Source organism: Pleurodeles waltl, chromosome 3_1 (genome assembly GCF_031143425.1).
Source record: "Pleurodeles waltl isolate 20211129_DDA chromosome 3_1, aPleWal1.hap1.20221129, whole genome shotgun sequence".
In the NCBI taxonomy this organism is placed as follows: domain Eukaryota; kingdom Metazoa; phylum Chordata; class Amphibia; order Caudata; family Salamandridae; genus Pleurodeles; species Pleurodeles waltl.
Window position 1 is genome coordinate 186994854 of NC_090440.1, and position 17258 is coordinate 187012111.

Genomic DNA, 17258 nt, shown 5'->3' on the forward strand with positions numbered 1-17258 from the left:
ATATGCAAATCAGTCTTGACCCTGATCCTCATGGGAAACGTCCAGCCCGAACTGCCAAGCCAGGTCCTCCCTGGACCGGAAACAAGCATCCTTGGACCGATTTCAGGGTATCACCCTTCATCAGCCAGGAGCCTGGATTCAAGCTAGCCTGGCTGATGAAGGGTGATACCCTGAAACCGGTCCCAGGATGCTTGTTTCCGGTCCGGGGAGGACCGGGCACTTTCTCCATAGTTTGGAGGTAGCTGCAGAACTGACCTTGATTGAATGAAGCCTGCTTTCTTTTGTGAAATAAATGGATCAATAAAGGATTGATGTTTGGTGGGAAAAAACCAGCCAGTGGTTCGTCAGCATCACTAGGGACAGTGTAGTCCAGCTCTAATTAAGACTTCAGCAGATGGAAAAGGCTGTCCACCGAAGTCACGCGTTCAGGATACCGCCAGTGCCATCCCATTCCTGAGGCCCATATTACGAGTTTCCTGCTGGGTCAGGTCAGCGGGCGGAAGCCAAGTGCGAAACAGCCCACAACATTGACGCGACTCATAACTGAGCCAGCGGCAATGTTGCAGTGCGTAGGGTGCACCAGCACCCATCGTGCTTTTCACTGTGTGCAAAGCGGACTGGCCATGGAGGCCCCATGCACTGCCCATGACAAGTGCATGGGCAGTGCAGGGACCCCTGCACCCTTTCTCCACCAGCCTTTACATGGCGGTGTTACCGCCATGTAAAAGTGGGCAGTGGGGGGGGGGGTAAAATCCCCAGGGCAGCGCTGCTCGCAGCCCTGCCCTTGGAATTAGAACCGCCAACCCCTCCAGTGGAGGAGAAGTTGCAGAGCTGGCGGTCTGACCGTGGCGCAACCGCCATGGTATTAATTGTGGACATCGGACTGCCACATTGGAGGCGGTCCAACCGCCACCGCAGCCCTGGCGTTTTTAAGACCGCCATGATCGTAATAAGTCCCAAAGTGACTGAATTACTATTCCACTGACAAGGCATCATCTTGCAAAGCCAAATAAAGAACTGAGGGAGATCAGGGAAGGGAGCAATTTGTGAAAAGGTACATTAATGGGTGATACTGAAAATAAGAAAAGATTCGGCTTATAGATAAAGCCTGCTTATTCTGTCACTAATGATTTTAATCTAGATACATCCAGTCACTCACCTTTGTACTCACCCTCAAACACTGACTCACTCATTCCTGCATTCACCCATTTACAAAACCACAAGATGCACACACTACAACTATGCAAAATAAATTAAAAGAAAAAGTAGAGGAAAGAACGTGCTGCAGCATAAAAATGTTACCAGTAAAATTAAGCAATGCTGCTGGTGGCCATTTTGTAATGGTATTATACATAGTGTGGCATTGTTTTAAAGTTCCAGCTTGGCCCGTCACACTAAGAAGGAAAAGAATGGCCACCTTTGAATGGTGAAACAGTGATACACTATGGACAATACCATTTCATGATGGTTGCCTAGCTTAGAGGCATGACATTGTAGGATTCAGTGAACAGAGGGGCTAGCAAGTGGCACATTAGCGGTGTCTGGTGAGCCTTATTATGCTCTAAAAATTACAATTAAAAGGAAAAGGAAGGGAATGAAAGGGGCTATATAAAAGGTGAAAATGGAAAACTAAACGACTGGTCACCTGCCCTGGCAATGAAGACCACTATTTTCTGGGTGATTGATTGATTAAGCCACTTATAAAGTGTGAATCGCTACTTACATGGACATTTTCCCACGCTATCTGTGAATCTAAGACAGCCAGGTATCACACTCTCAGACTGTATTCATGAAAGACCAGAGTAGATGCTAGTAAGAAAAACTGAAAAATAACACTGGCACAAACCAAGAAGATTTAATTGGGCACAAATGGCCAGAGGCAATGAGTTTCACACCTTCACTATGCTAACAGCAACAAGGTGCCACCTACTTTGACTTTGTTTTTTGGGATCATGACTATGGATCAATATTTGGATCTGAATTCTCAGGAAGGAGCATACCACGAGAAAAAAAAAGGGCAGAATTTTCCTAATTTTATAGAGCAATCGGAATCCTGGCAGGCAAATGCTCTGACATGTTCTAACAAATCCTCCTAGATTCCAAGCAAGGGCTGAGGGAGAGGCAGCACTCCAAGATTTTCCAGCCAGCACTCTGGAGGTCAATGCTGTATCTGGTCCAAAGATAATGACTTCTGCCTTTCCCCCTTCATTAAAAAGATAGGGATTTAGCCACCATCCAACTTACTACTTCTTGCAGGCAGTTTCCGAGGTTGAGAGGTGTCCTTGTTGTATCGTCATCAAGCCTAAGTATTAATTTAAAAATGGGAGACTGAATGATTCAACCAATAGAGAAATCAGTGCCACATAGAGATTAAAACGATTTTCGCTTAAAACCAAGCCTTGTCGTACCCCCGAAGTGATTAACTTTAGGAAGTAACAGTATTCTGCTAGCCTCACTGTTTGTGTATGATCTTGTAAGAAAGATATAAAGCATTGCAGTACTTTCCCTGCAATACAAGTTTTTTTATAACTGCTTGAGCAGAATGGAGTGCGAGGCAATATCAAAGGCCAGTGAATGGTCAAGTAATATCAAGGCACCCCACTCCACTTTTGTGTGTGATCTTTCTGATACGATCTTCTACTTAGCCATAAATATTTCTCTACCCAGGTCTTTCCAAAAAACAAATTTTACATTGTTCAGCACCTGAGTGGATTCAATGAAACCAGTCAATTGCCTGTTTACTAAGTTTTCGGTCAGTTTGGTATACACACTAAACAATACGTTGAACTGATTGTTTGACAAAATATGATCTAAGGATGGTTTCTTCAACAATGGTTTTACCAGGGCTAGTTTATAATTTCGGTGTACAATTCCTGAACCTAATGAAGAACTGCACAAGGTTGTCAAGAATGGAATAATTGTCACAAGAGACCTTCTTGGGTTGTTGAACAAGCCCAACATCAGTCAGAGAGGAAAAGATCATGGTAGTTAATATGAGCTATGTCTTCAGGGGGTCACCAGGGTAAACTGACCAAAGTTTTGCTTCTGTTAACTTGGCTAGCTCTGATAATAGCCTCTACGATTATGCCAGGGCTAATACTATAGTAGAGCTTGAATACTATCAGTTTTTTTTTGCCAACTTTCTGAAATAGTTCCAGGGTTGGAATGCCTTTTTGAGGCTGTGCAAACCTACTAACTTGCATGTTTTAAGGGTTTCCCCCGCTCTTCTCTAATCATTCCTATACGGAGAGAGGTTGGAGATTAACCTCTGACAAGTGTCTAAAGCAAATCTTCTTCCAGGGTTAGGAAAAAAAACGGTCAAACGGAAAGTGGATTTGTAAACCCTTAACAGATTTTTCACATGAGCAGATCTAGACATGCATATTTGCTTGTACTAAAATACAGTTCAAAATATTTTACGATTTCCTGATCTACTTCTGTAAATTCATGAAATATGTAAATCTGCACTAATCAAAGACATATAACATGGGTGCACTTTTGTGACTTTCTTTAAGAATTTGGCCCCATATTAGGACTAAAGTTAAACAAGACCTTTTGTTTTATTAAAATTCTATTGGCTGGCTTCACTATGACTGATCCTACTTTTTGGAACTCACTCCTACTCATCGTCTGGTTGCCTTCACAGTGACATGTTCAGAAATCCACGTTACAATGACTGCAATCTGCTCTTTCACAAGGAGCATATCGGCACACAAAGTTGTTTTACAGAGTGCCAGGAACTAGTGTGAATGTGTGCTTTTTGCGACCACAAAATATTTTTGATTTTTGCTATTTGTTACAATGGTGAGGGCCCAGCAGCTCCCACAAAAATTAGGTTTTGCAAAAGCCAGGCCAAAACAAGGCATGCACTTTCAAAAGTGAAAGATTGAGAATCAATGTTTGACCTATTGGCTTTGCCAATGCTTGTTTATATTAATGTTTCCTATGATTTGTTGAAAATGGTTATACTGACTTTCCATTATGAATATTTTTTATGACATACTATCATTCCTCAACACATTTTTCAAAATGATGCTTCAAAAGACACAGTACAGTTGTTTAGCAAAAGTTTTTTTTTCCCCTAGTTGCATTTTTTGTGAATACTTTATTTTGAATTCAAATAATCATCAATCTTGATTTCAAGCTTCTGTAAATATTTGCATCTAATCAGAGCATTCTGGGAGCATTATGTGTAGATTTTTCAAATGTGTAGTGCAGTTCGAGCTTACAACATTTATTTAGGGAGCTCACCCTAATAATAAGGGTTTTACATGAACCATAAATACAAGTCCGAACAGCAATAACTTAGGGACACAGGTATCAACTCCAGTATCTACTCCAGAATCAACTGCAGGGTTTGTGCTGCAGGGGGTTGGGCCTACTTGTGTCAAGGACCATATAAACCTGAACACTTGTTCTTCTTGAAACCAAACAATATGTCCTGGGCGTCGGGCTATAGGAATTCCACACCCCTGCTTATTGTATTTATACCCAAAAAAAAAAAAAATATATATAATATATATATATATATATATATATATATATATATATATTCATTCTATTGCACTGCTCCTTTGAAGGGGTATTTGTGTTTTCTTCAGCAGCTGAATAAGCCATACTTTTGCATAGCTTAAAAGCCTCTTTAGTTGGCGTTTTGGAGCTAAAGATTATCTTTTGGTTGTATTTGGGTTTAGCAATCTTAGCTGCCTGGTAATAGTCTTGTAGTTTGCTCTTTTGGAGAGATTTGTCTGATGACAAAGAATTCTTCCTCCATTCCTTTCAGACATGCTCCATTACTTTAAAATCTGCATTGAACCATGGCAATGAGGGCTGTGTTCTCTCATGTTTATGTCTTTTACTCAGGAAATGGGTGTCTAATAATTTCAAGATCTATGAATCTATTTCCTTTGAATCAACTATGGGGCCATTAATATATAATTCAGGGCGAAAGCCTTCCAAAATAAAGGCCCAGGCAATGGGGTTCAAGTTGTTCCGTGCTCTATATCTGCTGGTATTTTTCTGGACTACATGGCTTATGCTTTGGCCTACATCAACATCAAAGGCCAATCACTGAAGAATCTGTTCAAGTTGAAAATGATGACTGTCTTAAGTAAAATGCATGGAAGAGGACTAAACATTACATCCTGGGTATGCCTTGCTTGGTAAGTGGGCCCTGCATAAAGCACTTCTAAATGCTTGGGCTCTCTCAGTTATTGAACATTTTTCCCTTTTTGTCTGACATGTTGTCCACGTGAATATTGAAGTCCTCTAATATAATTAGTTTGATAGTATTTAATAGAGAGGAGGTTACAAATTCAAAAAAAGAGGAAATAAGTTCAGTGGCAGGTCCTGGCCGCCTGTATATAAATTATGCATTTGAAAGATGACTAGGGGGGTACAGATAGCTAAGATTTCTGCTCCTGTAAAAGGGTAAAATTTGAAATGTGGTAACCACAGTTATCTTTACAGATACATGTGGTGCCTCCCTCCTTTCCTATCCATATGATTTATCCTTGGAGGATGGCCATTAAGGTTTCCGATGTAGAGTCTCCTTGAAATAAAGTCTTGCTGATAAACAGGCAGTCAAGATCGGACTGTTTAAATCATTTATTTTCATACAATATTTGGTTAGAGAATGTGCATTAATAGAGGCAGAATGAATTTCTGAGGGTGTCGTATGTAGCAGGGCTGATTTGTATGGGTATGAACTATTCTCCTTACACATGGGCAGTGTTTAGAAAGGATAACGTTCAAAGGTCTTCGAAAGCTATGCGTGGGGTACACAACAGGGAGGTACAAATCAGGTGGGAGTCCCTACATGACTCACAAGAAGAGCTAGCAAAGCCCCAGAAAAAGACCCTGGTCCAGGCACGGAAGGGCACAGAAGAGATTGTCTTTGGCGCACTTACTGCACATATGCTCTGGGGCTGTGCTTTTATCCATGCAAGCGGCCATAATCTAGACCACGTGTGAGAATATGTTGGACCGCTCAACTGAAATGGAGGTTTTGTTTTCTAGCAGCCCTTAAAAGGGCTCAGGAAATAGACCAAACAGGTATTGACCCAGTGCAAGCACACACTGAGTTCTCTGTAGGAGAAAGGAACAGTAGCAGCGATATGATAAAAAGAATAGTTACTGAAGATTAAATGCGACAATAAGAACAAGTGATTCATAATAAATAGGGCTCCTGGTTTTATAGTATTTTTAACATTTCCACCTGTTTTTTTTTTTGCTCAACTTATTTGCATTTACCCATATTTATTTTGTATTTGAGAAAAAAAGAAGTAAAATTTTATATTTCCACATTTATTTAGCAAGCACTCCTACTTTGATTCTTGTCAAACTAAGCAGCCAAATATAATGAAATACTACACCCACAGATGAATATAAGCATTATATACATAAATATATGCAAACATATGCCTGTATTTAAGGAAATCCCATCCTGTGTTTTACCTTCTCGTGCTTGTATCTGCTCCAATCAAGCAATCAATCAGTGTTTATAAAGTGCAGCTACTCAGTGTAGCGTGTAGCTGAGGTGGATTAAAAAAATCCATGTCTTCAGTTCCTTCTGGAAGCTGGGGAGGGAGGTGGTTTGTCTGATGTGGATGGGTAGGGCGTTCCAAGCGGTGGCTGCGAGGTAGGAGGAGCATCCTCCTGTTCTGGTTTTCCTGATGCAGGGTACTTCTGCAAGAGAGAGCTGGGCTGAGTGTAGGGCCCCGTGGAAGTTGAGTCGCTGGTTAAGGTATGCTGGTCCAGTGTTGTGGAGAGCTTTGTGTGCGTAGGCGAGGATCGTGAAAGTGATTCTTTTCTCTATGGGGAGCCAGTACAGAGTACGTAAGTGTTGCAAGATGTGGCAGTGTCAGGGTAGGTTCAGGATAAGTCTGGCTGCAGCATTCTGGATGTTTTGCAATTTGAAGGTGAGTTTTTTGTTCATTCCGGCGTAGAGTGCATTGCCGTAGTCCAGCCTGCTGGTGATGAGGGCGCGTGTGATGGTTTTTCTATGTTCTAGGGGGATCCATTTGAAGGTCTTGCGGAGGGTGCAGAAGCAGGTGGAGGTGACGGAGTTTATCTGACAGTTCATGCTGAGGTCCGGGTCCAGGATGATTCTGAGTTTGCGGGCTTGGTTGGCGGGGTGGGTGGCCACCAGGAGTCACTCCATGCGTTGGGTTGAGGGCCCAGGAGGAGTATTTCAGCCTTGTTTGTTCTGAGTTGAAGGCAGCTGTCTCTCATCCAGTTGGCGACTGCTTTCATATCTTTGTGGAAGTTGTGTCTGGCCTTGTCTGGTTTGTTGGAGAGGATGAGTTGAGTGTCGTCGGCGCAGGAGGTGAAGTTTATTCTGTAGCTTCTTACGATGGTGGCTAGTGGGGCCATGTAGACGTTGAACAGCGAGGGGCTGAGGATCCTTGGGGCACTCCGCAGGCGGTGGGTGTGGGTTTTGCGAGGAAGAGGGAGAGTCTCACTCGTTGCGTTCTGCCAGAGAGAAAGGATTGGATCCAGTCAACGGCCTTGTCTCTGACGCCAGCTTCGTGGAGTCTTCTTATCAGGGTGTGAGTGGAGACTGTGTTGAAAGCTGCTGAGAGGTCAAGTAGGATGAGTGCTGCCATCTCTCCCTTGTCCAGTAGGGAGCGGATGTCGTCTGTTGCAGACAGGAGGGCTGTTTCGGTGCTGTGGTTTGACCTGAATCCGGACTGGGAGATGTTGAGGATGTTGTGGCTTTCTAAAAACATGGCGAGTTGGCTGTTGACTGCTTTTTCAATGACTTTCACAGGAAATGGAAGTAGGGAGATGGGCCTGAAGTTTGAGGTCGGTGGGGTCAGCCGAGGGTTTTTTTTTTTTAGGGTGTTGATCTCTGTGTGTTTTCAGTCGTCTGGGAAGGTGGCGGCAGCTAGTGAGCAGTTGATAGTAAGATGGAGCTTGGGGGGGGTGATAGTGTCTACAGCTCTGTTGAAGACGTGATGGGGGCATGGGTCCGTGGGGACCCCGGATTGTATGGACTTCATGGTTCTTAATGTATCTTCGGTGGAGAGGGGTGTCCAGGTGGAGATTGTAGGTGTCAGGGTTTGGAAAGGGGAGTTCTGCACGTGTGTTGTCCTTGTTGAAGCTGTCGTAGATGGTCCTGATTTTTTGGTGACAGTAGGTGTTGAATCTGTTGCATAGGTTCTGTGGCAGTGGGATATCCGATGTTTCACTGTTGGGTTGGGCGAACGCCTTGATGATGCTGAAAAGTTCCTTGCTGTTGTGTGCTTGTGAGGAGATTCCTGTCTTGAATAACCTTCCTTCTGGTTCTTCTGATGAGCTGGTGATGTGTAGTGGTGACAACTCTGAAGTTACTGTGGGCTTCTGAGGATTAGCCGTTTCTCTAGATTTTCTCGAGGCGGCGACAGGTGCGTCTCGATTCCCGGAGTTCGGTGGTGAACCAGCTGGCCCTCTTAGCGTGGGTGTTGTTCTTTTTGAGAGGGGCTATGGTGTTGGCGCAGTCGATCATCCAGTTGTGGAAGGTGCGTGCTGCGGTGTTTGGGTCCTCATTGTGTGCGATGGTGGGGGCGGCAATGGCGAGGGCGGCGGTGAGCTGATCGTCGGTTATTCTTGTCCAGTTTCTATGCGATGGCTGGAGTTGGGGGTCTGGTGAGCCTGTTAACCTTCATTTCACGAAGGGCAGCATGGCGAGTCGCTCACAAGAATCACAATTTTCAATATTTTTCTGCTTTTAAAAATAAATACAGGCAGAAAAAAAACATTGTTTTCTGTCTGTAAAAATCAGTAAAAACTGAAAACTGGTAGCCATAATAATAAAACGTGACTCTGTAAAAACAAGCAGCCATTCATCCAAACTCTGTCAGATGTGCATGTGATCAGGCAAATGCCACTAAAGAGCAAAATAGCCAATGCTGACACCCATTGACACGATGCCCCATGTTGTGTGCTTTCATGGATAGAAGCAGAGTGTAAATGATAATCAGACAGATCAATTGCAGAAGAGGACGACCCAAAGTCCCACTGTGTAACAGTGCATGCAGGGCACAAGTCGAGGATACATGCGGGTAGACAGCATCTACCCCCTCTTTTCACAGAGTGGATACCGTTTACCCTGACAAGTGATTTGGCCCCAAGGATATATGCTAAACTTGTCCTTGAGTAAATTTAGAAACATGAACACTTTCAGCAGTGCCTACACAGTGTATGAACGAGGTTATCAAATTCCAGCTGGGCTCATAACAGGGGTCATCAGGCCTCCTTTTGTTGGAGTATCCTGGCTGGGAGCTGTCAGGAGCCTCACGCCTAAATACAATGGAGGGGAAACAAAGGTGCATAGCTTATTACTTCACACATACTAGAGAGGCATGCTTTTGACTTTTTTCAGTCCCTTCATACAAAGTGTGCATGCACTGTAGGAATGTCATACGAGCTGCTCTGTCCACAGTATTTTACACAATAATTTAAATATCACTATATTCTTTTATAGCGCTACTCATCCCAATTCAGGGTATCAGAGTGCTTTATATCACATTTACACACATATGATTTATAGTCAATGATTGTGTAGGATAAGACAATGAGGGTTACAAGATGTAGTAGCCACATGTCCTTCATAGCTCACTGTGCTATATTAGAAGGATTACAATGTATGAACTGCAAATAACAAAAGGATCTTTGTCTTAAAAGCAGTAACCCACTTACCTATTTACATAAAATATAAATTTGCCATCTGTGTGTTACATAATGTGCTTTGTAGGAGACGTATCAACTCGCTATGCTACTTTGATTCATAACTAGGACTAGACAAAACACAGATCTCGCCAGCAAATATGTTAACTTCGAGTTATCTTATCATCATTACTGTACCCTGACATTTAGCTGTCACACAAAGATCTCCGAGGCATTTGCCTTAACCCCATAAAATAGTTTAAAATACAGATTTTGCAACCAATGAAGCAGAACAAATTTACTTCCATGTTTCTCCATGTTGCCAATTTCTTTGAGGCAGGGCTTTAAAAAAATAAATGCATAAGTTGAGGCCCTGATTTTGCGTCAGGTTTGTGTCACTTTTTTGGCATAACCCCAATGCAAGATCTAATTTTTTAATTATTATAATGCGCTCAAATGTACAGATGATACACCTGCTTAACATGTGTGTAATGTCTTATGATAAGATGTCACTTCTTGTGCTTTCACTTCCTGTGAGGTCATGGGTTGTGAAGTCATGTGCATTGTAATGCGTTGTGATGTTGCACACTGTGATGTAATGTACCATAATGTCACTTGCATACTAACTAATTTGGTTAGTCCCTCCTCCACTTCTATTTTTTTAGGACTTGTGCCCCAAGTGCATGTATGTATAAATATGCATGCATTTTGTAATTGTTTTAATTGCAAGATTCAGGCAGACAACTAAGTCTGTCAGGCTTTCAGAAGAGAACCTAGTAAGAATTATTACAGTGCAAACCTTCTACCACTAGGGCTTTTCAGAGGGACAGTCAATACCAAAATCCTTGCTTATAATGGTAAACTGCGAGATCTCAACTAACAAAGTACCCGTCTGAAGACTTTAAAATAGTGGAATAGCAATCCTTCCTTAAAGGACTATTAGCTTCAACATCTGCATTTCACAATATATGAGACGGAAATTCTGTCTTTGAAGTAACTTTTTAAAATAAGCCAATCAGGAATATGGCACCTGAAATTACTTCTACCAGTGAACCAATCAGGCTTACAACCTTTAATACTGGACTGTCGGCAAAGTAATACCTGAAATTTGCAGGTGACAAGAAGATTTGCACAAAAGCATTAACAAATCTATCTGTCTTACATAAAATACAAATCCATGACCTACCGTACATGCTATGCAGCACACACATTAACCCACTGGGCTATAATAAGATATTACAAACACAGCTCTCTCCAGCAAATACGTTATTACGGGAGCTACCATACTGGTATTCGGTAAAGGAACAGTTTTACTATAACATGTTGCCAATTTGTAGAGGGCAGACTTTCTAAAAACTCAAAAAAGGCATCGGCAGAAAGTACCATTCGCGTCTCTTCTCGTGTAGCTTCCCCTCATGACCCTAACACCCTTACACCGCCACACACAACTTACGGGTGATCTCACTAAGGTGAATGGTAAATTGATTGGGGGGCAGTTTAAAAGGGGATGAGCCCATAGGAATCAATGGAGGAGTTTTGTTTGTCAGGTGGTTTAATAAAAGGCGAGTTGACATACGTTAGTAGTACCCCTTCTTCTATAACAAGTTCTGGGCTTCTTTGCAACCCCCCCACTTCTCACCCACTGTGTTGCTTCGACTTGGCTTACCTATTCCTCCTCCCAGTATCCTGCTGCTGCTTCGTTTTCTGGGTCCTGTTAACCTTGCTCACGTTGGCCCCCTCCTACACAGGTTGCTTACTGTCCCTCTGCTGCCCCGTCTGCCCTCTTGCCTCCCCCCACCCTACGCAACACCTGTTGATCTACTCTCTCTTGCCTTTGCCCCCTCCCATGAAAGGTACACACCCTTCCTGCGGCTGATCGCACAGATCTCACCTCAGCTCTCGGGGTCTTGTGGCCTCTTCCTCTAGGTTCCCCGAGGTTGTGCCCCGACTCCATGCTTCTCACTGCTTTCGCAATCGGAGCACCACTGCTCTCCCTAATAGCTGTCATGGACTCTTCCGGACAACATAAGAGAATTTGGAGTTGATCATATTTGTTGAAGAAAGGATTTGCCCAATCAGCAATCGTTATAGTTACCACGTGACATTGGCTCTTCTGATTGGCTCCGAAACATTTTACTTCCGGCCTCTTAATTTTCGCCATGTTTGTGGTGATGCGTTAAGTAACGTATTTCAGACTCGCGTGTGCCTCTAACTTTCAGTATGAAAGGTATCCCGCAGCGTGCCTCTTGTTGCTACGGTTCCTAGTTTGGTTTTATTGACAGTAGAAACGAGAAGCAGTTAATCAAAGAGAAAACAATCGTCTTAAGCGCGCCTAGCATTTTCATGTTTTCTGTATTTAAACCTTACATATGGATACCGATAACTATCCTGCAGAGCCCTAAAGTTTAATTAGACCTTATGTGAGTAGAACAGTAGATCATCAAGGTTGTCTCTTTACATTCTGGAAAATGTGGTCCTAGTATTTGAACGACAAACCGGACTTCAAGACCCAGAATGCAAAGCAAACCTCACCTAGGAAACTTGAGAGCTTTTCACAGTGAGCATGGAGGGTAGCAGCAGTGAGATAGGAGGTTGATAACATGCAGAGCTATCTGGGTTAAATTTAATTTATGCTCTACATTGCTGCAAGAAAGCGAGGACGCTTTCAATAAATAATCTTTCTAAATGTGGGACTAGCGAGCATCCACTGAAGAACGTACGCAGATAACAGAAGCATCAATATATGGCATCGACAGATGAGAACAGTCAAGGACACTAAGTTAGGAAATTCATTAGGGAACGTAAGAAGCTGGGTATGAGCAATTATCCCATTTACATCCATACACGTCAACATTTTCAAACTGGGAAGTGGGAGATTTTGAACAAAGAATCGGGTGAATGCATTTTTCTCACTGACTTATGTTACAGCAGAACCAATTTTATGTGGAAGACATCTAGAATAAGCCAACTTTTCCTTAAAAAATAGGGGAGACTCCTGAATCCGGTCCGTCGGTATGTATGAGCATCAGTCACCTCCATCCAGCATCACCTCTCATGCTGAGGCTTGCAAGCTCTACCTGTTTGAGTGATGCAAAACTGCAAGTCAATTTGTAGCCTTTGGCTCAAAAGCCAAGATCAAATGATGTCACATATGATATGGTCCAGCTGCCAGCTATGTCTAAGTTGAACATCAACTGGTCCGGTACGGTCCTGAAACAAAAGCCCTGGAAGAAAAGACAAATAAACCAGCCATCATTGGACCGTGCCTGAGTGTACCGAGCAAGCCTGTCCCTCACTCATGGGTTTAGGGTGGGTTTGAATATTCTGAATAATAACATTGTGTAGAAAATATAATAACGTAGAAAAATAATGTACGCATTTGAAAATGTGATTACGAAGAATGGCCACCAGTGTTAAGGAAATGCACTAATCAATGATTTAATAATATGAAATATTGAGCATTTGTTAGATTAATGTAGTAATATGTCATATTTAGGGTTATGTATCCTGCTTTAGCTTTATTAATTGTAGGCCTTAACTTAGCAAGTGTCATGACCTACTTGCCAGGCCTCATGTCAAAGCTGTATTTCTTAACATTTCATAAATGGCTGTCCTAGAGAGTTAAACTGTGATTTGTATTGCATTGTTTAAATGTGTTCATAACAGAAGCTTTCTCATGAGAACTGACTGCTAGAAGATGATGTTCCTGTTAATGTAACATTTTGTGTGTAATGTGTGTGAGACTGACTTTCTCAGGAGAAGAACAAAAGAGATAGACTGGAGTGGAAGCTGCAATAATATTGTTACCTGACAAGCCGGATGATGAGGACATTGCAAGACAAACCAATCAACGACATGTGAACGGAGTAATAGTAGAATTCGTAGATTTGGAGTATTTGTTTCATTGGACAAAGTGTGAACATGCGATTAACTGACCAATAGGGATTTGGGAAGAAGTTTTACTAATTTTAATATAACAATACTACACTGAGAGAAGACCCTATCATTGCCCATTTTCTTGCTGGCCGAAAGGTCAATATTTCTTGTGCGTCTTGACAAAAGGCGTGCTTAACTTTAATGCTTAGAGACTTTGCGTTTTCTGAACTTTGATGCTGAATCCTGATACCTTACTGATTGACTGATTTCCTGAGGATGAAGACTGACTCTGCTTGCTGATCCACATTGAGGATAGGTATTATGACTTAAACAGTTGATTATTATGCATAATTGCTTTTTCTTTCTAGGTACCAACTGCATTGTTTTGATACAGCCATAGTTAGATGTTTTTCCAAATTTGTGTTACTAAATTGTTTTGCATGAAGCCCAACATACTGATGATAATCTGATGTTAGCTAAGGATCCTCACTAATGAAATCATGTTAATAGGGATTAATGCTTGATTAATTTTTCTGCTAAACTTAATGTCTGAAATTACTTCGACGCAGTTGACTTTGTTATTGATGTGCACCTTAACCTTAGAATGTGTGGTAGTTCAAGCTTTGATTAGGTTATGTTTCTTCCGCCTTTTTGGACAGCCAGTATTGTTTCTGTATGTGTTTCATTTGATATTGAGATTAATCTACATGACATTAGCATTTTTAATATAGGGAAATAAATATTCTAACTTTTACTAAAAGGTGTGGTTATTCATGACTGAAAGATCATGATGCGTGACAATTACTGACTCCATTGATTATTGATGTTATGGATTGATGTTGATTATTGATTATTTGTGTATTGATTATGTACTGGATCTATGGTTAGAACTTCTTAACTGCGAGTCAAAAGGTTCATCGACCTATTCGTGTCCCCTTGTAAGTTGTACTTATTAATGTCAGACGCGCTAACAGAGATGGTAGCAGAGGTAATGGTTAGTCTCCTTAAGAGCTTATCATAGATGACCGGTACAGAGTGACAGGTGTTAACAGAGACTGTAAGAGACTGATGGTTTATCTCCTTAAGAGCTTATAACAGAGATATTAGCAGGATTAAAGATCCCAGAGACAGCAGTAGCTTGATGAGTTGGTTCCTTGAGAGTTCATTATTATTGAGATTTGAATTTTATTTTTCAATGATGTTAATTGGAGAGGAAATGTTCCCATAAGTCCAGGAATGACTTTCCCAGAATCTTGGATCCTGCAAATGGTTGTTTGAGGGTGTTCTCGGCGTTCTAGTGACAGAGTGAATGAAGTAGGTTGCGCTTGCACAGCTTATGCAAATCGCAGGTGAATTGTGAGGTTTGTGAGGATTTTAGGGAGTTTGCGTACTCCAAATGAAGTTGTAGGAGGAGTGTGCGTACTCCGCAGTGTGAGAGTAGGAAAGTCGTCGAACTTCACATGTGTGTGGTGTGTTGTGCTCAAAGATTTTCCACGTGGTTGTTGATGTATGGACCCTCTGTGGTCTAAGACCCCAGAGTATATTGGGAAGTGTATGAGACACTTGGTTTTATGTTGTAATCTGTTTGGTTTAGTAGGTTGATCGGGCGTGGTCAACAAGTTAGAGTGTGAGTAAAGTGAGTGAAAGAAAATCTTGACTGAGATTTGGCGAGTCCTGTGTGCACCAGGACAGACCCTTTGATTTGTTGAGAGTCAAAATTGCTGGTCGAATTTTGCATGCAAATCTGGGAGACAGAGAAAGAAGAAGTAGGTGTAAGTGCGGGAAGAGCTGTCAGTGAAAAATCCATAAGGTTTCTGAAGCAATTGTGTTACCTTTCCTGTAGTAAACGAGCAGGTTTGTTTTTTGATTAGTGCTCGCAATATTTGCATTAGTTTGTGTGAATCAGAGTTTGGAAGGACGAGCCGCAAGACTTTGTCAGCTGCAGTTCGTGTGAGTGTGACATCATTGGAGCCGCGCTGCGATAGGTCGGTTAGTGAGAAAGGTCATTGCACGGATTGGCAGCCGTCCGGGAGAGGCAATTGGTTGAGAAAGTAGGTGAAAGTAATCTTGGGGTGAAAAGTCACTTCCTGATTTGATTTTGAATAACAAAAAGGGTAGAAAAGATGACATTTTCAAAGCATTAAAGAGTGCCCTTAGGGGAGATACGTACATTACAACGAGTGTAGGCGAGGCTACACCGCCAGAAGGTACACGGCTTACATTGTAATGGAAGAGAAGGGTGTCACACCATGTCTTTTTCTAAAGCAATGGTGCAAATTGACAGAGAAGGATGGGAACTTAGCATTTCCTACAAATGGGACATTCAGTTTAAGGGTTTTGGAGCATTTAAGTTTGGTGCTATATGCGTCGAAGCCCCTTCCGAGACCAGCACAGTTTGAGGCATTAGCGATTTGGGAGTTAGTACCCAGACAGCAACAGCAACAGAAATTCAAGAGGAGGATGAGAAAGGCAGAAAAGACTTTAGCGGAGGGTAAATGGGACTGTGCTCAGAGAGTTTGGAGGATGGAGACTTTGCATGGAATTAAGTTGTTTCCGGCAATTACGCCCGACAATAAGAAGGAAGGAAGGAAAGCTACTAGGAAAACAAACAAAAGTCCGTCCGAGAGTAAGGAGGCTAGAAAGTCTTCCACAGTAGAGGAGGAATCGGATGATGATGAGTTTATTACACAGTTATTGAGAGATCGCCCACCACCATATACAGTACATGAGAGTGGTCCGAGTACCAGTGCTGATCCGACAGCCCCGACACAGGTTAATGGGACAATGAGTCCAATGCAGGTTAATGCTAGCCTGACACAGAATGCGATGCAGAGTGGTCTTAATGTGCCTACTACTCTTGTAGTACAAAATCAGGTGCATCCGCCACAGGTTCAGAGAATTTACCCTGATGTGCCCATTATGGAAAGAACTTTGAACTTAATGGTGCCATCGGAACAGGTGTTCCCAAGACCGATATTGGTTCAGACTGAACCAACTCCAATTTTACTGCCCTAAGTGCAGCCGCGGGTAATGCCAAGGTTTACTCCAGTAACAGGGACACAGTCAGATATTACTCTGATGATAAATCAATATATGGGAGTTACTCTCCCACAGAGGGTAAGTGCTAGAACAGCCCCAGATGATATATCTCTACCTATTACTGTTGGTCCAGCAGTACCAATATTTGCACAGAGGAAACCTACTGTAGAATATGATGAGGGGAGGACATAATGAATATTTTCAGATAGTCTCTCCTGTGGGACAGACTTTTGACAGATCAAGATCATTGTTAGACCTTAGTCCATTTGTAACACTTCCAGATACTATGGCAGGGTCGAACGTTAGCCAGAGTTAAAAATTATTGACACCACAGACTCCGAATGTAGTTGCACAGCAGGTGCCACCAGTTCAACAAGTAACATTTTACAGATATGACCACAGCACACAAAGCATATATAGTAGTACAATACAGGTGTAAACTTTGGTATGACAGATCCGTTGATGAATAGTACAATACTCTTTTCTGTTTTCCAGAAAGATATTTATTTGGATCAATAAGTGTGTTTCGATGAGCACAGCCAATCAAGCACAGCCAACACGTGTTTCGTCACACAGTGACTTTTTCAAAGCTACACTGGAGACGAGTAGATAAAGTATCCAACTAGAAAAGATGGAGTAAGGGAGTTGTATTCATATCCTAATTAGATGAGTGAGGAAGTATGTCGTTCCGCTGT

General features: G+C 42.2%; 1 protein-coding gene across 1 annotated transcript in view; it reads right to left on the reverse strand.

The window, feature by feature from the left end:
• The window catches only part of FAM219B (family with sequence similarity 219 member B), a 104385-nt gene extending 92670 nt beyond the window's left edge, over window positions 1-11715 (reverse strand). Inside the window, exon 1 of the mRNA XM_069222147.1 lies at window positions 11540-11715. Coding sequence (XP_069078248.1) covers window positions 11540-11656 — 117 coding nt within the window. The 5' untranslated portion in view covers window positions 11657-11715. The remainder of the gene's footprint in view (window positions 1-11539) is intronic.
• Window positions 11716-17258: the final 5543 nt, after the last annotated feature.